The sequence below is a fragment of the Abramis brama genome, assembly GCF_963993115.1.
Source record: "Abramis brama genome assembly, chromosome: 21".
NCBI lineage: Eukaryota > Metazoa > Chordata > Actinopteri > Cypriniformes > Leuciscidae > Abramis > Abramis brama.
Genome location: NC_139983.1, coordinates 10635232 through 10661304, shown reverse-complemented (window position 1 = coordinate 10661304; position 26073 = coordinate 10635232). Strand labels below are relative to the sequence as shown.

At 37.4% G+C, this 26073-nt stretch overlaps 1 protein-coding gene across 2 annotated transcripts in view; it reads right to left on the bottom strand.

Moving 5' to 3' along the window:
• akap6 (A kinase (PRKA) anchor protein 6) overlaps nucleotides 1–26073 on the bottom strand; it is a 167155-nt gene that overhangs the window by 136854 nt on the left and 4228 nt on the right. For both annotated transcript variants that reach the window (XM_084096982.1, XM_084096983.1), the window contains exon 2: nucleotides 10190–10569. In XM_084096982.1, coding sequence (XP_083953108.1) covers nucleotides 10190–10525 — 336 coding nt within the window. In that variant the 5' untranslated portion in view covers nucleotides 10526–10569. The remainder of the gene's footprint in view (nucleotides 1–10189; nucleotides 10570–26073) is intronic.

The following is a 26073-nucleotide window of genomic DNA, read 5'->3' as shown; positions in this document are numbered from 1 at the left end:
TACTGAGCTCTGTGGCCTCTCATGGAGAAACAGATGTGTGCTGCCCGGACTGACTCATTGTCTGCTGATACTGAACACAAAGACTTCAGTCACCCCCTCAGAATAACCCTGGATTCAGCAAGAAACACACACGGAATTCTTCACAACAACAATGCATCAACAGAAACTCCACAAAAGAAGCAGAAAAAGGTGCTTAATCAACCAAAGAAAAGGAGCAGGCAGAAATCAAAATGTCATACTGAAAAATTATATATAATTATAATAACTTTATATAAGATATAATTATATATAATTTCATATTTAATTTATATTTATACTATTTATTGTTAATCATTAAAAATGATTACATTTATTAATATACATTAATCAATTACACATACATATGTTATATTGTCCATCCATTCATTCTCCACACATATTGTCATATGTAGGGTCACAGGAAATTATAATTATGTAATTATTATATAATTTATAATTCTTGCATAATTTAAAATGATTGTGTACTTATTCATCGGGTATGCATATATGGGTCTAATTCTTCAATAAAAGTCTCTTTACAGAGCATCATTACATTGTGACAGGTTCCTAAAACGGGATCAGGGATCTTGTTTCTTGTTTCAGAAATATCTTCAAATTGACAGTTGCTACACAGCCAAAAATCAACATACTGTAAGATTTGATTAACTTTACCACGCTTGCAGTGCTGTCACTTTACAACTATAAAGACGTAACTATGGACTATGAAGGAAAAGCTTCTCTTCAGAGACTCACACACACACAAAGTCACTTTAACATTTTAAAAGCCTCACATGATTTATTAAGAGGAAAGGCAGCTTCTCAGACTGGCTGTAAAACTTACACCAGAGACAAATAGACAAATATAATGATAGAGGAAAAAGAGAAAACCAGCAGGTCACGTTCCAGAGATGGTGACATAAGTTCAGTTAAAGGAGAGATTCCTGTAGCACATTAATAATGCACAGTCTCCGCTGATAGAAACAATGACGCAACCGGTTTCCTTTTTACTTTCACTTATTTAAAGCTAAAGTGTGTTGCTTTTTGAGGTTAAAACACTTTTGTTCCATCTCAGTTTCAAAACATGACTGGGTTATTTGAATGGCTCTCATCTGTTCAAGCAGATCCACAGGCTGTCTGATTCTCCCTCATGAAAGACATCGAGAGGGTAAACGTCTAATTAAAGACAGCTGAGCGCGCTGTTCTGGAGATGAAATGAGAGCACAACTGAAAAACAGTGATGTTACAGAGGGATTCAGCTGTGAGAGAAACACTGAAACTCTCACTATAATTGCATCATCATCACTGTCAAACACTTGATGTGGAATGTTGTTACTATAGTGCATTAGACCAGGGTTTCCAAACGAGGGATCACAAGTTAAATAAGAAACAAGAAAATAATTACAAAAAAAAAAAAAATACTTCAAAATAATTCAAAACAGACAAAGTCTTTTGCAGAAGTACAATCAGAACCAACATGTATGTTAAAGTCACCTAGCATCATGATTCTATCATGCTGGGCACAGGCGAGAGTGAGAAATTCAGTCAATTCAGTGACAAGGTTTGTATTATATCTAGGGGGTCTATAAATCAACAAAATCAGAAGCGGAGTGATAGACATTTAAGACTAGAAACATCAAGAACGTCGTATTTAGTCACTTTATAATTGTTCTTAAGGATCACAGCCAGGCCACCACCTCTGCCACGAAGTCGAGGTTTTGTCAGATAATTATATCCAGGAGGGGTTAAAAGGTTCAGTTCAATGAAATCATCAGGCATTTGCCAGGTTTCAGTCAGAAATAGTAAATCCAGGTTTCTCTCAGTTGTAATTTCATTCAGTAGTGTACTCTGCATCTCTGGTTAGGGGTATGAGGGTCCTGGTGCGATGAAGAGTCACATCGTTACAATGGTAACCATTTCGATCTCTGTGACCAGATCAAAGGTATTGATAGAGAGGAGTTGCAATCATAAAACCAGCGACGTTTAGCAGACTGATGGATATAACGTGCACAACATGAAATTCCGAGGGTAGAACACCAATCAAATGTAGAGGTTTCCAGTCAGGAGGGACGATTTAGGTTATACAGTTATAGAGGTATAATGAAAATCCATACCGTCAATGAGAAGCAAAACAAGCCCAAAAAAGACTAGGGCCAGTGGTCTCAATGCCGGAGAGTTATTAATAGCAAAAGACATGTAGGCGTGGTCTACAGGTGTAGAGGTGTGATCCACAAAACCAAACAAAACCGTAAAGTGAGGCCACAGCACTCCACATTAGCCAGGCCCGTATAGGCAGAACCACAAAGAAACACTACTCAATGAACAAGAGGAAACTTACCCACTGAGAGTGCAGAGTGGTAAAGCCAAGACAGTGGGCAGAGGGCTCGCGGGGATTTCACAAAGTGAGACACTGAACAGAAGTTTGCAAAAATTGTCCAAAATTGTCCAAGGAATGTCAGAGGGATTTCAGAAGATGTGATGCTTCAGTCCCAATATCACATAGCAGTTCAAGATGCTTCACTCAAACATCCTTCAAATAAAACAGTACTTCAAATAAATATTTTAGATCAAAGAGGTTCGGATGACAAAAAAGTTTGGGAATCCCCACATTAGACTCTTACACCTGCCAGTTACCAGTTTTTAATTAAAGAGAGTTGAAATTAAGTTTAATTGCTGCCTTAATTTTTTTAAGAAACATCAAAGTGGTGCAAAAGTTACAACAAAAGTTAAAACAATTACTAAAGAAGATAATCAAATTAAAGCTCATTACTCATAGGCAGGGGCGGCGTTTGGCAGGGGCAAAAACTACCAAGTACTGTACAACAACTCCCCCTGCCCCCATATATTTCTACTGGAAGCATAGGCTATAGAATTATTAATTAATTTATATACATTGCATGTTCAGAGCTTTAATAAAACCCAAGTTCCATCCGAACTGAACTAGGACCAATTATCTGCACAATATGACTGAAGCCGGTTTATTTAATTTTGCATGAGTGGTGAGCCACTCCTATCGTGATGTCAAAGATAAAATGTATGACCCATTTGTATATCGAGAATTTCCTACTTTAAAAGCCTATGGAGAAAGTCTAAAATGACATAAAATAGCCACATAAACTAAAAAGACTGATGAAAAGAGAAGAAAACAAATTGCATCAAAATAAATTAGAAAGCATTTTAAACTACTCATTACCACTCTTACTGGAATTTATTACGTTTTATTCTAACAGTGGTACATTTTGAATAACTTGTTGTAGAATTTACAATGGATCTGTTAAGGGAACAGATTTATTAAGAACGGTGACATGTTGTAGCTAAAGTTTCTAAAAGTGTAGGCGGCTATTTTTCATAACCAAACAAAAGGAAAAAAAAATGACTAAACATGGTAATGATGTCACAAAAATGGTTTTACCTGCAATTAAAGCCTTATTGTAACAAACACTTTTTGTTACAAGAACTATGTTACTTTTTCATAAGGGCAAGTCAGAATCAAGAGCTTTAAAGTCTGGACGTTCTTTACTTATTGGCCAAACAATCAGTTTTCCTCATGTGTTCTGTTTTAATAATAGCTGATATTAGGAAAAACCTGGCCTTTGGATTTTCCAAGAGATGACGTAGCAGAAATTATGATTAACTGTTAAGGAGTAGGAAATAAACTATTTAATATATAAAAAATATATATATTAATATAAGAAAATGTCAAGTTAGATTGACTTCCCATGGCACTTTGAAGTAGAATATTCTGTCAAACTGATAAGGTTCCAGGTGCTTAAAGGGATGGTTCGGAGTAAAATCAACCTAGGGTCCTTTGCACCATGACCTCGAGCCAAACACCCCCCATCCTTATGCATCGCTTTCTGCCAGGACTTTTACGTGCTTTTCCCAAACCCTTGAAATGATGTCGACGTCCGGGTTAGCAGTAGCATGAGCCGTCAGGCAAGTGTTATTTAAATAAACTCCTGATGTTTACAAACTAATAATTAATTTATGAGATACATCATAGGATCCATTTGCGCCTGCACTAAGCCATCTGGTTGATATCTCTAAATAAGCTCTAACTTTAATAATGTTTGACCAAGGGAAAAAAAGCTTCTGGGAGGTGTTTGGCTCGAGGTCATGGTGCAAAGGACCCTAGGTTGATTTTACTCCAAACCATTCCTTTAAATAATACAAAATACATCATATGTCCTATGTAAACAAGTAACTAGTAGTTAAAGGAGCCGTATGTAAGATTGTGGCCAAAACTGGTACTGCAGTCACTTTCAAATTACTGTAGAGCGGTGTATCCCCTCCCCCTCCCCCCTGACTCGAGGTTGCCAGATAGGCTGCAGGATCCAGCAGGAACGTATGCTGCTACGTAGCTGTGGTAACTAGAGCAGAGCTGGCAACCCGGATGCCGAAACACTACTGACTTCGTGATTGGTAGATAGGTGGAGGGTGGCACTTCAGGCCAAAACACAAGATGACAACATCAACATCAGTTGAGGGCTGCAACTTCACTTTTTAAATGACAATATCCTGGCCGGACTACTGTTGTCAGTGATATAAGTATTTGAAATGAACATGATTTCTTAATGTCTAGTGACATATCAGGGCCATTTTATGATTAATTGAAATACATTTCTTACATACAGCTCCTTTAACTAGGCTATTACTTTATTGCAGTTATGTTATTAACCAACTTTGCATGTGGATATGTAAGATACCACAGAAGATACCACAATCGATAAATAAGCCTAAATCAATCTCATGACAGAGCATGCCCTGGGTCCCCGCTCCAGCAACCAAACAGTTCCAGCAACCAAATGTTCAACCTTTTCTCATAGGGATAAGAAGTTCAAGTGAGGAAAATATGACAAAAAAGTTTTAAAAAAGAATTTATTTCATGCAATCTCAGACGGGCCTATTATTAGCCAGAATAGCATGTAACAACCTTTCCTAAAATGAGAACTTCAGCTTACCTGGGAAAAATGAATGCATGCAGTGTGACTTTTAAGGAACACTCCACCGTTTTTTCATATTAAACTATGTTATTCCCTTAACTAAGACGAGTTGATACATATCTCTCTCGTCTCAGTGCGTGCACTCAACGACACTTTGTTAGCACTTAGCTTAGCCCAGTTCATTCATTAGGGACCAAACAGAGATGAAGTTAGACGCGACCAAACACCTCCACGTTTTCCCTATTTAAATACAGTTACACGAGTAGTTACACGACCAAGTATGGTGACACTACTCGTGTAACTGTATTTAAATAGGGAAAACGTGGAGGTGTTTGGTCGCTTCTAACTTCATCTCTGTCTGGATCCTAATGAATGAAATGGGCTAAGCTAAGTGCTATCAAAGTGTCGCCGCGCGCCAGAGCGATTGAGTGCATGCACTGAGACGAGAGAGGTATGTATCAACTCGTCTTAGTTAAGGAAATAACATAGTTTTATATGCCCATCAATGCAACGCCTACGTGAAAAAAAACATCCAGCAAGCTATGCTCTTAACAAAAAGAGAGTATGAGTTGAGTAGAGAAATCTGATAAGACCTCTGGTGTGATTGATCCTCATCCAATTTAACTAATCTAGAACTCAAAGATTCATTATGGCCATTCTGTTTATAGCCAATCCCTTAATCTCCAGACATCTAAGATGGACTGCTGTGGTGCTGTTAATGATCCAACTAAAAGACTGGATTTTAGGCATAGTGTTTCATCATGTATATGTATTCAGGGTCCAAAATGTATGTTTGTACCACCACACCTGCAAATGGCCAGTAAATTTAGAAAAGAATATCTAATATAGAATAACAAATATTTCTTACTGGCCAATTCGTACTCTCATTTGGTGCTCGGTGAGTGTCAATCGTGGTCCCTGTATGCATCAATGTGTTCAAACAAATAAAATACACACTGGGAGTGTGAGAAGGGCCTGTATACACAGCTGCTTCAATAAATAAAAGCATCTACATGAAATAATGATTTGAGCTGAAATTGTAGATTAACTTTCAGCTTCTGCTACAAAAAAATAAAATAGAGTTACAAAAGTGAAAAGACTTTCCTATATGGACTAGTTCACTAACACATTAATCTAAAATGTAACATGTCTTTCTCTATTTCAAGTTTCTTCTAACCCAGCTCTTTGTCTCTTATCAGATCGTTGTTCTTTGTTGCAGTGATGGGTTCAGGGGTTTTTTGTTTTGTTTTTTGCTGAGCTTCTGGGCATCTATCAAAGTTTCATGCTCATTCTTGAAAAATGAATACTGAAGTACTCAGCCCAATTTTACCACTGTTCATACTGTTTTGAGTCGCAAGATGGCAAGAATTATCTGGTGTGAAAAGAGAGAGACCGCGATATGATACAATAATGTTCAAAGGTTCGGGTCAGTAATACATTTTTATACATGTAGTAAATTAGCTCTAAATAAATATTAATAATCAATCATGACTTGTTATAACTGATTATGAATATTTGGATCAGTTAATAGAATTAACTTAATGTAGTAAAATTAGCCTAATATTACAATCAATCCACCTGTTCGTCCGGTGAACACTCTGTGTTAATTGTTTATTAATTCTAATTAATGTTAATTTCCGTGGGAGGGAAATGTCTTTCTTACTGTACAGTACTACTAAGAGCCTGTAGTCAAAATCTAAATCGTAAAATAAACTTTGTTGCAAGCAGAGAATCAGAACCAAATACGTATTGTGCACAAGTTTTATTAACTAAATCACAAACATAACTAATCTAAACACACATACGTATGCATAGGTAAAATTGTGAGTGACAGAATGAAACCGGAAGCAGGAAATGGAACTATGGAAAATATCCATTTAACTATGAAAAGAACCATCAGCTTATCATTTTCAGAGCACCTCATTTCATTTCATTTGCAGTGAAACATTTTGTGAAGTTCCTCAAGAAGGATTTTGATGGTCCCATGAGTCTCAATCGATTTCTTCGGCGTTCACTGGAGAATTGGTGATGAACTTGCATGGTTGGTTTGACTCTGTTCCCATGGCTGGAGTGCCGATTGTGGCCTGACAGCCCTGGGCCGGAGAGGACAAGCAGAGCAAACAGGAGAAGGGAGGAAGTCGGAAGAGTTGATGGTTGGAGTTGCGATGGACTTCTTCTGCATTGAATGAAGACATTGTGCCACACTCCTGATGTTGTCTTTGATTCTTTTCTGGTTGAGAGAGTCCTCTCTCTCCTGAATGAGCACATGGCTGGTTGTGGGTCAAGGCCTGCTGCCCTGGGGCCTAGTGTGGCCATGCAGGACAGCCATGCGGACGTCCCGAGAAGGCCAAGAGCGCATTTAAAGTCTGAAAAAGGTCCCACCTCTCAGGGTTGGCTCGACCAATAAGAAAGGGGGAATTTCCAAGCGGGAAATTCCTCTGCTGGGAGAATTTATGGCTCTGTCTCAAGTGTGGTTAGACATAGGCCTTGCTGTTTGTGTCCATTTATACTCAGATAGATATACAGTAACAAACACACACTGCATTCTATGAGAAGGTGATGTACACTAAAGTGTGAGTCATTAAATGAGGATTAATTAGATAGGAGACACGATACATTGACCGTTGGTTCTATCATAAAATACATAGTATCAAAGACATAATAGTATGAAAAGACACTACACAAGACAGTAAATCATTCACACAGTGTCCTGGGGTGAATGTTAATTTACAGGTCAGTTCGTCCATAAATTAATGCAGGAAAGTCTGTTTTAAGGGCTGTGGGTCTTTCCTATGGCCTCTGCTTTTTCCACGTGACCACATTTTTAACAGCAATAAAACCAACTTATCTGATCGTAGTCATGATAACCAAGACCCTTCTTACCCTTCTTGCCCTTGACCATAGATCCCAGAGTGAGTTTTAAAGATTATTTGTTAAATATAACAAATAATTGTGTCTGATTTGTCTCAGTCGTTACATACATTTAGTAGTATAATACAATATAATACAATAAATGAATTAATAAAGAATGTAATACCTTTCTTCAGCAAGGATGTACTTTTATCAAAAGTGGCAGTAAAAGAATCCTTGGTTTCCATAAAAATATACTGTTTTCAACATTGATAATAATAAGAAATGTTTCTTGAGCAGACAAATCATCATATTAGAATTATTTCTGAAGGCTGTGTGGTAACTTTTTTGCACATAGCACTTGGTGTAACAGAGGATGAAAGTTTTGTAGCACAGGCCACACAATTGTAACACAAGTATAAAACTTCTGTTACAATCTCTGAAAACAACCAGTTCATCACTTAAACAGACATGTGACTGACAAAGGACATTAATGTTCCATATCCATACAGGACACACAAAATTCAAACCTTAACAAGAAATGTTTTCAGACAAACTTTTTTTTTGATTTGCCAAAAATGGCAAAAAGCAGGAATGTAACACCTCTTGCTTTACATTAAGTCAGTTTTGTTAATATAGTCCAATATCACAAACCACAATCCAACATCCATCCGTTTTGGTTGAGCACCTGAAAATGCTGCTTCATTTTCCTGCCATCAACTAACTCACTAGACTAGCTGAGGAAATGGCATAGAAGCCATTTCTATGGTTGGTTGGGAGCATGAAGAATCATTTTCACACATCTATCGGCACCTCTGAGTCCAGACCTTAAATTCATTAAAAGTCTTTGGGATGTGCTGGAGGAGACTTTTGCATTCTTAATACAAGATCTTGACCAAAAATGTATGCACCACTTGAAGAAACAAATGAATAAGTTGCTGGATTCTGCCTCGACCCAGACCGCACTGAATCAGTATTTATTCTGATTACTTTCATGTGACTGATCAAGCTTTTATATGTAGTTTGGGGTAACAAAAGTTTTTTATAGGTTTGACTAATAATAATGCAAAAACTGACACTTATAATCAACAAAAAGCGTCTAAATGTTGACAAAAAAGTAGTCATTGATAATATCTAAATATGTATCCAAAATGCAAAACATAATAAAAGAAATTATGATTTGTCTGAGATTATGTCTGAGAACAATTTCTTAGCAACTAGGGATTGCACAAACGAATGGTGCATAATTTATACCTTAACAGTCAATTTACAACTAATGCGTTCAGATTTGAAAACTGCATCCACACTGCAAAAAACTGCAGAGAACTCACGAAGCACTGAACCTCACACAGCAGTGACAACCAATTTGGATGTGCCAAGAAACTGTTGGATAATAATTTTAATCCTTATTAACAAATGTAATTTGGAAACGTGTCAATATGTATACACGTTGCTATTTAAGATTGGGAGAGGGAGTGGGGGGGGCTCTGTCTCACACATTTTCATAACTGCATTGCACACGTGCTACTGTGGTACATTTATTCGTCGCACAAACCGATTTCTTCGTAGCACATGCAATATATCACACTGTACAGCCCTGGAAGGATCATGTGACACTGAAGACTGGAGTAATGATGCTGAAAATTATAAATATACTTTTAGCATCATTATATGAAACTATCTCCTCAATGCTGCAATTCACCAATCAGAATCAAGTATATAAATCGGTAATTCGCCGCTGGCAAAATGGGCTATCAATTAGACCTGGCTGCCTATGCAGTGGAAAGGTGAAAAAATGTAATAGGTGCTACCTGACTAGTGAAAACAAAAAAAGGTTGTTGTCTTCCCTTTTGACAAATAGGTAGGAAAACTTCAACACCCATAATGCACTGGGCATGTCCAAGGCCACTGCCACCAGTCTGATATGAATACGCTCAGAGTCAAATACCGCCTTGCTTTAGTAGGAAATACTTAGCAAGATGGAGGGGGAAACATTAACTGTTCAGTCAGTTCCTCCCAACTCCCTGAAGCAAAACGCCGTCACTTACAGGCAAGAAAGCTTATACCATTTGTACCACAATGCTATTTAAAGAGTAGACATAGGACGATACAATTTCAGTGATAAACATACCCTTACAATAACTGTTCTGTTAATAACCCTCTTTCGATCCGACTGTCCGTGGGTTGATATACAAAAATTTATAATCTATAGTTTTCACAAAAGCCCTGGAGCTGTCTAAAGACTTTAGCTCACAAATAAATGTAAATTTCTCGGCCCAGGTAACACAGAGAACGAGTAAACATTGTTCATTTACCACCGACATTGTAACAATAGAAAGCGGGTTGAAAATCAACGAAGTTACAATTTAAGGCACTCTTACCTTGAGTTGTACAAGGTGCACATCCACGTGTCTATTGATGCTGTCTTGCTGCACAGAGTGTGTGAGATCTCTGACTCTCTCTGTCGTGGTCCTTAGCCAGGTCTCTATCTCCGGCAGGTGGAGAACCACCTTCCAGTCGGCCCCTGTGTGGAGAGGAGGAGGTTTTTGGTACCTGCGGTAGGGATCTTGTTTCTGGGTCGGCCCATCCCCGCTAACGCTGGGCCCACACAGGTCCGGATCATCGTGTTTATCGAGGCCGGGCTCCAAGGTGGGAGTTACAGAGGTTATCATAGGAGAGGAAGCCTCACTGGCCATTGGTGATACTGCAACATTCATGGTGAAACACAGCGTGATCCTGAGGACGGGGCCTTTTGGTTTAGCTGCAGAGAGAAGAGAAGATGAGATCAAAAATACAAGAAGTAAGAGCGCAAAACAGCCATAAATATTAAAAGAGCTGCCAGATTTTGTTAAATATGGAAAGCCAGAGGTAATTTGGGATGCAAATCTAATGGTGGTCAATGTCATGGATGACAGCATGTAAATTGGCTCTCATACACATGGAAAAGCATTTGAAAGACAGGGATTTCTCATCTTGGGGAATTATTTTCCATTTTGAAGGGAAAAAAGCATTGCTACATGGATAAAACGCTAATCACAGACAAAGGCACACTGCAAAGTTGGTTCAGGGAACATTTTAAACCCTTCAGAATTCATACTTGAGCTGGCGGACCTATATTCTGCCATCCTCTAGTTCTCACTGCAGAGATCATTTTATTAGACAAATGATTAGTCATCAATAATATCATCTATTTTACCAGAAGAGAAAAAGTGACTACATGTTAGCTGATACACATTAAAAGTTGCATCTGTCGTTTAGACTACACTAGCATATAGATGACCACAAAACAAAACTCTAAAATACTGATGTCATTGGGAATTGAAATTCATGTAACAAAAATCCTTTAAGATGCTTTCAAGCACCATCACAATCTGTTTAATCCCGGATAAACTATTTTATATCACGTACATTGAGGATTATGTGCATATTGCCATGTCTACACTAACGGCTATTTTCTTGATTACATGATAAAATACAATGACAAACAATAATCAAACTATAAACAGTGGTTTTGATATTTGACCATATAAAGGTGATCAATACAAAGTCTTTTTAGGGTTGTTATCATTAAATGAAACTAGTACAAATCATTTTCGATAATGCAAATAAAGCTGAAATTAAATGCAATATAGCCTAAATATTAAATGGAAAAACTTAAACATAACTTATTTTATTTCAGTTAGTTGCCAAGGCAACATTTCTCATTTTTGGTACTAAAATTACTAAAACTGAAATGAAAGTAAATTAAAGCTAAATAGAAATTGTAAAAACTAATTAAAATGATCAAAGCACATAACAAAATGACTAAAACTAAAACGAAAAATGAAAATATAAAAATAAAACCTAATTTAAAATATGAATAAATGTTATTTTATTATAAAAAAAATTATAGGCTGCTAAAACACTAAACCAATTAAAAGCATCTATTAAAGAACTTTGTTAAAAACCTTTGCCTGGACAACTACAAACCTATGTAGATATTTAGAATTGGACTGAACTGTTATTATTAAACTTTATGAAAATTTAATTTATTATTATATTATCATTTCAGTTGTATTTAGAATTTAGCAGATCTTTATTGCGACTGATCAAGACTGATTAAGTCATCAGCTGTATGCCAAACATTTTACAATAATAAACCACTTTAAACTAAAACTAATTGTTCCTGTAACTCAAACCCGTTTGACTCCCAGAGAATTTGTGAACTAATAGAATGCAATGGATAAAAATCTTAAATATGTAAATGTAAAATAAGGATATCCTTTTAATTATTGGAATAACCCAACAAAGCTCTGATTTCACTTTTAACCATGACTCAACAGTATATAACAGACAGAATATGTGGGTAAAATGCCAAAATAGCTACTGAAACATGGACATTATGCCCATGAATAATGCACAATGAGGTCATACACATCATCATTATATCAATAGCTGAGGTCATTTCCACCCTAAACAAAGAAATCTGTGATGGTAATGAAGATGATGCTGAACCGGAACAATCGACAGTCGTTATGAGACCAGCATTAACCAGCACTGAATATCTAGGCCACTGCAACAGGGAAGTCAACGATTGGAAATCAATATCTTGAACGATCCAGTCTGTACGTCTGTTTAATATGCTGCTTCAGCACAGAGCGATTCCCTCCCACAAACAGCATCACAGCAGTCAGATGAATTATTCAGCTAATATGACTTCCTGGCATTTACAGCTCATCTGCATGTACTATTTGTTAAAACACAGATGAAGCCGTTCAGACTAATTCATGAGATGACATTCAACATGAAAGGGCAGATAGAATCATTTCAGATGTGTTTGCTAACACAGGAGTTACAACACACATCTGCATCAGGGGAACATACAAACAAGTGTTCACACAGGATTATAAAGGGCCTTACAGTTGATTAGCATATAACACGCATGCATAATATATTCAAAACATAATATACACACACACGCTCTAAATCATATCTCATTGCAAAAACTGATCCCATTACACTATCAAGATCTCAATATATTTTCAAGTTGGTTAGTTAACATTTTTACATAAGACTAGAAACACATATTTATTTGGAAGTATAAAGAGATGTTGATGACATCAATGTTCACCACATTGATGATACATAAAAAAATGTCCTACTGTAATGTACACCAAAATAAAGCTGGAGAAGGGCAGAATCTGTGTTATACATTATACCTTTATTGTGTATTTCAAGAGTTTTTTTTAAGGGTGATATGATGTCAGATGTAGTCATGAACTTTACATGATTATAGTTTATTTCCAATCTGTTAAGGATATAAGGAGAGAGAATGTGAACACAATATAGATTTAGTAATTTTCCTCTCCGATATAAGCTCACTACATTATAAAATTTAAAGAAATAAAGAAACAGAGCAAAATAAAGCAATGCAGTAGCGCACAGATAAAACCGTCAATTGATGTTATTTGAAATAAAGATGATCTTGATCCAAATGTGTCACTCTCTCTGCTTTATTTTCACACTGCAAAAGCGTCATTGCAAATAAACAATAAACAGCAGATGTAATAATATAAGGCAAAGTGCTGCTGTCCAAGAGCCAAAAGCTTACTTAATTATACCAGGCACTCAATAAACCAGCCATTAGTTCTGCTGACTTCACAAAATCCCCTGAAACGAGCAAGCAGCCTCTGTTAGAACTCAAAATGGGTCAATCTCCTGCCTCTTAGAAAATAGTTTCACACCACAATTTGATTCATAAGAAATTATAATGAAGTACACAAATGCAGCTGCATCTGAGAAAAATGGTCACGCTTTACATTACAGTGAACATTTAAGAGTTGAGTAGCACTAATGAACTATATACACTTTGTGTAATTACGATAAATTGTAACATTCCTCATAATTATATATCATTTTTGTATATTGATTGCTATTTCAATTCTATAGGCCTAATTTAAATTGTCACCACTAGCTGATGGATATTACTGAAATAGTTGCCCTGAAAAAAATAATACATCTCTGACAGCACTTGAAAGTGTTTAGGAAAACTGTTTGAAAACAAACATTATTTTTGCAAATTATGAAGGAATCAGTATTCATTTTAATAATTCGAACATAAAAATGGACAAAATAATTTATATTAAAAACTTAAAAATAAACAGACAACTGCTCATTTAATTCATTTTTTAAAACATAAAAAACAATAAAATAGTAATACATCCTTTTTAAATGCACAATTTTAAATGGCTTTTTTTAACAAAACAAAAAAAGCATTTGGCAGTTTGCTTTTCTTTGGTTTTTATGCTTTTCTTCATCCATTTGTCAATAGAGTTTTAAAAAATGCTATTGGACAGGTCACCTGTGGGGTCAACCAATCAGCTTTTGACTCAATTTTATGAGCCACATCATCTCCCAATTGCCCCTCAAGTAGATATAGATATAAAACATTAATTAAATTAACAGTTTTACATTTGTCTGTTAATTGTCCATTTCAAAAAGTGATTCATTTCTTTTCATTTTTATGTGTGAATTTAAATTGATTACTGAATTATTAAATTGATAACTGATTCCTTAATTTTATTTTATATATAAGTGTCACTCCTAGACCTCCATAAACATTGTCATAAAAACATGTATAGGCCTAATCTGGCTTTTTTCTTATATTAATAGATGTGAGCTCACTGGTAAACATTAAATACATTGTTTACCATTTATAATAGTGTATATCTAACACAAAATACTTACTCTCTGTAAGACTGGAAAAACTGGAAGAGAGGGCAACTCTCTGTGAGAACAAAGGAAATTAACATTTGAACTCACTCTTGTGCACCATTCGCAAGTCTCACATCAGAATGATCCTAATCTACATCTCTTTCCCTCTTCCCCCATTCCTTCTCTCTCATGCTGAGATCACCAAAATTCCACCAAGAATCTATATGGTTTAATGTGAATAATTATCATACAGTATTACACATGTTTGGTATCATTTGAAATGTCTCAGTGCGACTGGTACAAAGGTCTCGTTCCCAAAGAAGTAAACCAAAAGTTAATAGGGTATTTAAGAGTTTGGAGATAACTTGCACACAGAGGAGGGTGTGTCTTCCAAGCAAATGGTCTCCTGCTCCCAAAAAGTGTAAACTCTGAATGCAAATTCCCATTGTTATCAAATGTTTCCATGTGAAAGAAGTATCTTTCTATAGAAAGAAATGCAACAAGAGACATTGCCAAGACTCTCAGCATAATTTATTTTATAATGTCAGGTTTGCATCTTCTCTCTTTATTCCAGAGCATTTGATGTTTTGTATTTATTATCTTTGAATTGATTATGAAATTGGCATGATACATTTACCTGACATAATAAACTGTTACATTTAATTTTATTCTGACTGACTCTGAAATTGTTTTCCCAAGTAGATTAAACAGATTTGTATGTTACCACAAGTTTTGTGTCAAATAAGTGATGACTAATATTTGGCACTGATTCAAGTGTACTTGGTTTGCAAAGACAAGAAGTGAATTTCCATTTAAGGCAGCAAACGTGCTGCTTGACCAACCTAAATCTGGGTGTGTCTTACCTCTGTTTTAATTTAATGTTACTTTAGATAAGTGTACGTGGGAAATCACGGCATGGCCAATCCAAAGCTATTATAAGAGAAGTAAAGTTGGTTGACTTATCTGTAGTAGTGGCCATACCTCTACTGAAAACGTTAACGTTAAGTTAAATTCAAGTGTATGCAATTCCATGGGGGCTATACCAAAGTATCTTTGATTGTGTAAATGTGAATGTGACCAATCTCAGGTATATTAGCAATTACCTCTGAGCTTGTGAACGTGAGACCCGCGTTAAACAGAAGACGTGAGGACCTCTGAGCGACAGTTTCCTAATCTGGAACGGGAAAGACAGTAGCGCGCAGAGACCTTCACACGTCTTAACGGAAACCCACATTTGGACCGATAAACAGGCTTACAAAATATATTTACATTATGATATTATTATAAGTTTAAACTACATTCACACAAAATGTTCCAACAATAACTCACCAAAAATCAGAATGTGACTACATAATTTATTCTCAGCAGTCTTTATGCAGAGCGCAAGTTCTGTATTTAGCATCAGAATGAGGTTCAGGGTCAGAACTCTCTCTGTGAACATGCTGAGATGGCATCTCTCTGTGTATTTCATGCTGGTTTGGATAAACGAGTGAACTAGAATCAATAGAGACGTGTAGAGCAGTACTGGGAGTGAATGATGGTCGTGTGGGTGAGTTCAGTCTCTGCAGAGTGCTGCTGTAATCCCTTAACACCCACATTAAACCATCTAACTGCATTTAAAACCTATTTCCAGTCAGGCTGTGATTCACTATGACTGGCATCGTTTGAGTTATAGTATGGCCGTTTCCATATGACACCCCATCTACAATGAGAGAGAGCAACGCAACACAACTACCCGTATGAGATTAAATGGAGAGCAAAAAGACTTTTGCTTAAAAGAACAATTCACCCAAAAATCAAAATGTCATTCCAAACCACAGCCCAGGCTCCACAAACGGCAAGAAAAAGAAACTGGCCCAGCCTGGACCATGAAACATAACAAACAGTGTTCCAGCCAATTACCGATTGGGGGGTTGGGGGGTTAGAGCACGTGCACATGAAGGGGGGTGTGGGGAGTGGAGGAGAGAGAAGCGTGAAGAGGGAAGTTAGCTAGAGGAGAGATGTCCTAGACAACGACAACGACTAACGTTAAAAATGTATATTCTTGAGAATTTTGATATGGCCGACACATGACCAAAGAGACGACATCCTGATAAACAAATAACAAAGAAGAAGGAAAAGGAGAAGGAACGTGTGAAGTCCCGAATTTACATCGGAAAAGTGTTCAAAAGGTGGTACATCCAGTTTGGTTTTTCTAAATGGTTCATGACTGTTTCAGGAAGCACGGAAGGGAGAGGGAGGGGGAGGGGACGGGATGAGGAGGAGGGAGGGTCGAGCTAGCCTCCGTTTTGTTTGACAATACTTTGAACGTCAACAAGAAGTGAATTCACCCAACATCGCTTAGAGCACCTTTAAGTGAAAATAAACAGTTGAGAAAGAAAACACATGTGTAACAGTATATTGAATCTGTGCATTCGCTCTTAAAGTGACAGTAGCCTGATAAACCTGCTGCGTCTGTGTCATTAATGTTAATGATACAACAAAAGACAAAGAAAATACTCACTGCTGTTAACTGAATAACTTTTATAGTTTTAATAAGAATCGGTGTTAATTCATAATGTATTTAATTCATACAGTGAAAACTCTTCCTTTAAGTCGCCTGATTGTCTGAACAATGTCTCAAACTGTGCTCCAATTTGCCAAGACACTGAATTCAAAGATCTCAATGTGAAATAAAGCATGTCTCATAAAATTCTTCCAAGACCAAAATTATCTGAGTTACTAACTAGGCTTGCAGTAGTCGGAGTTACAGGGTGTTCAGCCGTACACGATTACTTTACTTGCCCATCACGGCACAGCCCCTACTGCCGTTTTGCGATTTTATATAAAAAAGCATTTAGTTCAATTGGACAGCGGACACTACAATATAAACTGAAAGCGTCTGCCCTGCTCCATACAACACAAGCTGCTTTTTTCCAGTCCTCCAAGACAGGTTTCATCACATCTGTGATGCTGACCAATAGGAGTACAGAAGCTCTTCTGTACACAGCTTTCAAGCATTGCGAAACGAAAGAGAGATGATGATATTGATGCTAGGTGGAATTATGCAATGGAGGAAAGGTTTGTGGAGCTATGGCAATAATATGCCTTTATGATGTTTACTTGAGGGACTACCATGACAGAGTGAAAAAAAGATAAATGCTGGCAAACGATAGTGGAGGTGCTTCAGCAACCCGGTGAATACTGGAATTAGCATTTAGCAAAGACACCGCTTCAGTAGTCATTTGTTTATGCTTCCTTCTCTATAACATCACACACGTCGTTTAAGACAACAAGCGATGATTGGTCAGGAAGCAACGTGTAGTTTGACGTGTTTCTTTTCCATGACAGGAATTTAGGAGTCAGAATCACATAATCTGACACAGTGACTATCATAACAGACAAAAATATTGTGTAGTCTGAACCCGGCATAACGTGACAAGAGTAAGAAGAGATGACTGGCATGGTGGAGGATTTGGTGCACAACAGATCCTGAGTGTCATTGACAATTATATTATCTTGTAAAACGTGCGGTCAGTACCGCCGTCCCTATACACAAGAGTAGCTGAAGCTAAATGTTTCTTTGTAATTATTTGTAACCCTGGACCACAAAACCAGTCACATGAGTCAATTTTTTTAATTTGAGAAGCATACATCATCTGAAAGCTGAATAAATAAGCTTTCCATTGATGTATGGTTTGTTAGTATATGACAATATTTGGTCGAGATACAACTATTGAAAATCTGGAATCTGAGGGTGCAAAAAAATCGATTGATAACATTGATAAAATCGCCTTCAAAGTTGTCCATTTATGTTGGCGATTGTGCTGCATTCACTCACAAAAATAAATGTTTTATATACTTACGGTAGGAAAGTTACAAAATATCTTCATGGAACATGATATTTACATAAAATCCTAATGATTTTTGGCATAAAAGAAAAATCGATAATTTTGACCCATACAATGTATTGTTGGCTATTGCCACAAATATACCCGTGCAACTAATGACTGGTTTTGTGATCCAGGGTCACATTTGTGAAATTTACAAGCAATTTCTTGAAAAGTTTAGTTCTCCCAAGGAATTTTGAGAGAAAAATCGGAGACAAAGTTACTTAAAGTCGACATGAAATCAAAATTGACCCTATTTACTTTTTTAGCGCATATTACTAATCTTGTGGTGAACAATTAATCCGTGCAAGTTAATACACATAAAAAAATTGTTTGCCGTGGTAATCTTTAATCAAAATCTGAAAAGTTACTTCCGGTCTGGAATGGCGTTCCTTTTCTGATGACGTCGTCAGTTGGACGGCTTGGGTTGAAAACGCTTAACCACTCCCCTCAAACCGTCAGTCTGCTATGAGCGAGAGATGGAGAGGAGGAGCGCTAGAGTAAAACCCTGCCCTCTGTTCAATATTCCGTTTCACTGGGAAATACGTCACAACACTGGAGAAAATCGTTTGCAACTTCCGGTTCACAGGGACTTTAAAACAAAACTGGACACTTATCTCAGTCTCGTGAGCTCTATAAGAGCAAACTCCAGTCAATAACATTTCCTCTGGTCCCATTAGGAATCAACAACGTGATCTATATTGTGCTCTTGCAGAGCAGACAGCTTTGATGATTATAATGTGAGCAATCTAGATCTGCTGTCTCACTCTGCAATGTCAAAGAGAAGAAAGTCCTCTGTAAATGTATACAGTTGAACATCTGCTTGTATAAATACAGTGTAAAGCTTTAATCCAGACAGCAGGACCGTGACAGCATTCTTCTCTCTGGGGCTCTGTCCCAAATCCTCTGAATTATTAATTGTATCCATAAGCAGATAGGCTATGTGGCAGAAATTTGCCTCCCTTCTTAAATATTCCTCACACCTTCAAGAAATGATGGAGGCTCTTTTCCACCACTGAATAAAAAAATAAAAAAGGTAATTGCAACTTTTTTTCTCAGAATTGTGATATAAACTCGCAATTGCTAGTTATAAAGTCAGAATTGTGTGATATAAACTCCCAAGTCGCAGTGGCAAGAGAAAAAACAGAATTGCAAGAAAAAAGTCATAATTGCGAGATATAGAATTGCAACTGCAAGAAAACTCATAATTGCGAGTTTATATCTCTCAATTCCGAGAAGTCAGAATTTTGAGATAAAAAAAATCACAATTATCTTTTAAATTGTTTTATTCTGTGGCAGAACAAACTTCCATAAGAAATGGAGCAAACTAAAGTGGAATAAAAAAGACACCAGGAAACGGTTTATACAAGAGGATTCAATTCTGATAGGATTAAACAAGCTTCTTACATGCAATAAAGAAGTAATACTCTGTCAAGCTTACATCATTTTAAAACTTAAAATCTAAAGTGGTTGTCTTACATTCGATTATGAAGAACCTTTATTATCCCTTTTCAGGAGTAAATCTCCGGCTCCAAAGGCATTTTTATGCAAATCAGAATATATCATAATAATTAAAGAAACTACATTTTTTTAACTTTCTGAAGAAAGTGTTATGTGCTGACCAGCTAACCACCATGATGCTAGGCTGTTCTAGGATGGCCTGACACAAAAGAGCCAATGCAGTAGTGAACAGAACTGTAGGACAAATGGTAGAGAAGTAAATGCTGCCAGCTCATGGTTCATTACCCTTCACACACCTGCAGCAGTGTCCCTGGCAGAACACCTCCCTATCCATCTACTCTCCTCCCTTCTGTTCTCATCTGGATGAAAACCTGCCCGTCTCCTCTGACCTTGATCTACACCAGAAGCTGAGGTCAGACGTGAGAGTGTATGCTCAGATTTTATGCTTTTAGCAATAGATTTAGTATTAATATATAGCAGGTAAAGAAGTCTAGAGCTCAGAGAAGACACCATTACACTAAAAAATCAGTGGATTTAAAATGGAACTTCACTTAAATGCAGTGTTTGGAATAACGCCGTTTAAAACAACGGCGTTAGGTAACGACGTTATTTTTTCAGTAACGGGGTAATCTAACTAATTACTTTTCCCGTCGTTACAACGCCGTTAATATTACTGGACGTTAAAATGCGGTGCGTTACTATGCATTGATTGAATAAACTCTATTAGACATTCTCCGATAAACTGTGTAATCCGAACGCACCCCTGGCTCGCTCAGCTAGTGAGGAGGTGGGTTAATAACGAGGTAAGCGATTATGATTGGCTAAGGCAGAGTTATGTGTTTCATGGTAGCCAATCAGAGCCAGTGTTTTTACACACATGCCAGCACACGCGCCACACACACACACACACACACACAAGCTAAACAGAGGAAGCAGCAGAGATGGCGAGTCAGGAGCAATCCGATGAAAAGTTGTCATTTTCAAGGTGGAGATATACTACTTCAAATTCATTGAGGTCAAACAAAGGCAAGAACTTGGGGTGGAACGGTACATTCGTATTGAACCGAAACGGCACGGGCGTCACGGTTCGGTGCATAGCCTACATTTACACGGAGAATACACGGTATAAAAATAAATAAAACTCGCGTGCAAATTAATTAATGTAATGCGGAACTACTGTTAGATACGCAAGTTCTTTATCTGTATGCCCGCCTTAGCTCTGAACATGGCTCTGGAGCAGGCTGCGATGTAAAGATTGCTGGAATGTGTTGTGTGTGTGTTTGTGAGAGAGAGAGGGAGAGAGGCGCGGGCGCGATCGAAAAGTCGCAAAGTGTTTACATTTGTGTGCGTGCGCGCGCGCGTGTGTGTGTGTGTGTGCGAGGCGCGGACGCGATCGAACAGTGAAAACATAAAAACATACTCAGTAATTTTTTTTATACAGGACATTCAAACTGCAAAGTGTTTCCAAATTCTTTGACATATAGCAACTTTTTTTTTAACAGTAACGCAAATAGTTACTTTCCCTGGTAACGAGTTACTTTTATTATAGAGTAATTCAGTTACTAACTCAGTTACTTTTTGGAACAAGTAGTGAGTAACTATAACTAATTACTTTTTTAAAGTAACGTTCCCAACACTGCTTAAATGTGGCCTTTGCTGCTTCCTGTAAAACACATTATGCCTGCTCAAAGACAAAAGGAGATAAATAGATAGTACGATAGATAAAACAATAGATAGAATGACAGATTAATAAAACAACAGATAGAATGATAGAATGACAAATAGAGCGACAGATAGAATGATAGAGTGACAGAGGGATAGAGCGACAGATAGAACGACAGATAGAATGATAGAGCAACAGATAGAACGATAGAGCGACAGATAGAACGATAGAGCGACAGATAGAACGATAGAGCGACAGATAGAGGGATAGAGCGACAGATAGAGGGATAGAGCGACAGATAGAGGGATAGAGCGACTGATAGAGGGATAGAGCGACAGATAGAGGGATAGAGCGACATATAGAGGGATAGAGCGACTGATAGAGGGATAGAGCGAGGGATAGAGCGACTAATAGAGGGATAGAGCGACTGATAGAACGATAGAGCAACTGATAGAACGATAGAGCGACAGATAGAACGATAGAGCGACAGATAGAGGGATAGAGCGACAGACAGAGGGATAGAGCGACTGATAGAACGATATAGTGACAGAGAGCGATAGAGCGACAGATAGAAGATAGAACAACAGATAGAAGATAGAACGACAGATAGAGTGATAGAGCGACAGATAGAATGACAGATAGAGCGATAGAGCGACAGATAGACCGATAGAGCGACAGATAGAATGATAGAGCGAAAGAAAACGATAGAATGACAGATAGAGCGACAGATAGAGCGACAGATAGAACGATAGAGCGACAGATAGAGCGACAGAGAGAACGATAGAGCGACAGATAGAGCGACAGAGAGAACGATAGAGCGACAGAGAGAACGATAGAGCGACAGATAGAGCGACAGAGAGAACGATAGAGCGACAGAGAGAACGATAGAGCGTCAGATAGAGCGACAGAGAGAACGATAGAGCGACAGATAGAGCGACAGAGAGAACGATAGAGCGACAGAGAGAACGATAGAGCGTCAGATAGAGCGACAGAGAGAACAATAGAGCGACAGATAGAGCGACAGAGAGAACGATAGAGCGACAGAGACAACGATAGAGCGACAGAGAGAACGATAGAGCGACAGAGAGAACGATAGAGCGACAGATAGAGCGACAGAGAGAACGATAGAGCGACAGAGAGAACGATAGAGCGACAGATAGAGCGACAGAGAGAGCGATAGAGCGACAGAGACAACGATAGAGCGACAGATAGAGCGACAGAGAGAACGATAGAGCGACAGAGAGAACGATAGAGCGACAGATAGAGCGACAGAGAGAACGATAGAGCGACAGAGAGAACGATAGAGCGACAGAGAGAACGATAGAGCGACAGATAGAGCGACAGAGAGAGCGATAGAGCGACAGAGAGAACGATAGAGCGACAGATAGAGCGACAGAGAGAACGATAGAGCGACAGAGAGAACGATAGAGCGACAGATAGAGCGACAGAGAGAGCGATAGAGCGACAGAGAGAACGATAGAGCGACAGATAGAGCGACAGAGAGAACGATAGAGCGACAGAGAGAACGATAGAGCGACAGATAGAGCGACAGATAGAAGATCGAACGACAGAGAGAGACAGACAGACAGACAGACAGACAGACAGATAGATAGATAGATAGATAGATAGATAGATAGATAGATAGATAGATAGATAGATATAGAACCACATGGTACAAGTTCAATATTTGCACAAACATAATCACAGCTTTACACATCCAATGAAACAATAAGCTACAGACGACCTGTGAAGTATCAGATGAACTTCAATAATTCATGACCTCACAATCTGCAACATCCGCCATTTTGGAGACAGGACAGAGGAATTTCTCTTTTATTATTCATGGTTTCTTTTTTCAGCCACTGATTTATAGCGTGTACATATGTAGGCCTAATGCTTTACAAATAAATACATACAAATTTGTAAAGTCATTTATTCAATTTCTCCTGTCCATACTATCTCATAAATAATCTTATTCTTTATGAAATCAAATATAAAATAGTATAACAAATTGATAAAAACTAAACTATAAAATATAACACATAAATCAAATATATTAGTTCTGTATTTTACATAATGAACTCTGGCAAACATAAGACTATAAAGGTGAGTTGAGAGTTTGAATATTTTGAATAACAGTTTAGTATTACGCATCAACAAGACTTGACTCTTGATATCTAACTCTGTAAAAGAACAGGAACAATAAGCCTGCAGCATCTAAGATAACGGAGGAAATCACAGTCAAGACACTTTCTGTCCATTTTCTGAAAGGAGCCGAGGGCAATATCCTGTGTGAGTCAGCAGAAACACTGTTTTATTTATATGTCTGAGGGTCACAGAGAGACTGTACGGCTAATATTTCAATAGACCCTTTTTATTTTCACCCTAGAATATAAATGTCCTTGTTTATCATGTAATTCTGTGCAGAAAAACTAGAAAAACTGGCAAAAGTAGATTACAGCGTCAGTCTCAGTGGTGTAACTTTGTTTTAAAAAGTGGGTGGGACAGGTGTGAATGTGTGTGTGAGTGTGTAGGGGTCATTTCATCCTTACATCTACTATAATACAATATATTATTAGTCCTGAGACTCTTCACGTGAATAAATACATATAGATCCACTATTAATGTTGGTGTGCCCTAATGGTCGTGGTAGAAGGAGCCGTTAAATGCTTTTTTTAGAGTAACTTTTCCATGGGTTTTCTATGTAAACATGACCTAGATGGCCATATTTAAATGTTGCACTCGTCTCACGTTTCGCACATAAGCATTGCATTTATGGAAACCATGTCAAGTTAAAATAATTTTTCTAAACACAAAAATGCTCTCATTCTAATGGCTCATTCTAACTTAACACAGAGACAATTATTCTGCCCTTCAAATGGCAATTACAGCTACTATGCTATATCAAAATTGAGTGTTTTATATGATTGTTTTAGCTCACTCACAAAGTTCCAACAAAACAACCTCAGACCTTTCTTTACCATAGTAATGGTAATGTGCTTATTGACCGTAATGCTCTGTATGACATCTGACATGATGTCAAAACACAATGAGCCCTGACATGGCCCTGTTACTACCTGAATGTTTTTGGAAGCTCTGTTTAACTGTCCATCATCTCTTCGGGACAGTTTTGACCTGCTTCTGATCAATACATTGTTAACCCTTAACCTCAATCATCAATGTGGTCAAAGGTTGAGGTCATGTATTCAGCAAGTTCATTACTACTGCTGGCCCTCCTCAACCCCAACAAGGGAAAACAATATTTAATGTCACTTTATTGAAACTGTTTCAGCAAATATTTATTTAACCTTAAAAACAATTTATATATATATATATATATATATTTTTTTTTTTTATAGTTAAATATTTCATATAAATATATATATGAAAATATGTGTTTGCAAAAATTGTAGACTATATTTTTAAAAGAAAAAAATGATTTTAGGGCAGTGGTTTTTAACTGTTGTGTTGCACTTATATGCACTATGTATTCTATTGTCTAGTGTATGATTTTTTGTATTTTAAGGATATTTTGTCATCCACAATTGGACTCTGATTTATTATTACAACGGCATAGAATAGTGCATAAGTGTGCAAATTGGGACGCACCTAAGCTTTTTGACTCCAAGGCCGCCTGTTGTCAAAGACAATATTTGAAGGCCACTCAAGATACTTCTGGTACATGTGCTGTAAAGACAGAGCTCTTTTTTCAAACAGAAACTAGGAGTGGCAATATATAAAATAATCATAAATAATTATTATTATTAACTAATTAAAATGATTAAATTCCATAATCCCAATAACTCAGTGTTCTTCATTTACACTTTTAATTACCAATGAACTTACATGGGTGCTGAAGTTTACAAATCCCTAACCCTAATGCAATATCAATGCAACTAATTGTTTGCACGACACCATTTTCAACTAAAACAGAACACTTTATGCGTTTTGGCCATTAATTTACACGACAATGGCATTTTCGAGGCCTGAAAATGGCTTTCAAAATGTACATTTTTAAAAAACTACCATTATCATCTCTGTGTAAACTACAAAAACACGAATTTGTGAAAATAGTGACGTCCTGCGCATGTGTATTACAGTATATATAGTGTTTCTTTACAAAGTGGCATCAGCAATGACTGGCCTGCCAGCATAATACAGCGTTTTTCAGTCGTTTTCGTGGATCCCTGTAAAACGCAAAGGAAAACCATTTCCGTTTTTAGTACATCATTGTCGTGTAAATGTATCCTAAAATGCCTTATCAAACACTGACTGATAAGAGCATCAGCAAATGACTACTTAAAGGTGGGGTATGTGATTCTCTTTTTTGTCCATTTTTTCAAAATCACTTGAAATCCTATTCCTAACCCACTTACAGCCACTGAGTTAGAAGCACTGAAATGAAAATTAAGCAATTTAATCATCTGTGGAACGGGCAGGACTCGAAAAACTCCCGCCAATCATTTCCAAGACCACCTAGAATCATTGGACAGTAAGTTCGTCAATCAAACGGTCGTACCATACCCCCCTCCCCCCATCATGTCCATGTTCTTCGAATGGGTGGAGTCAGGGCCAGTGT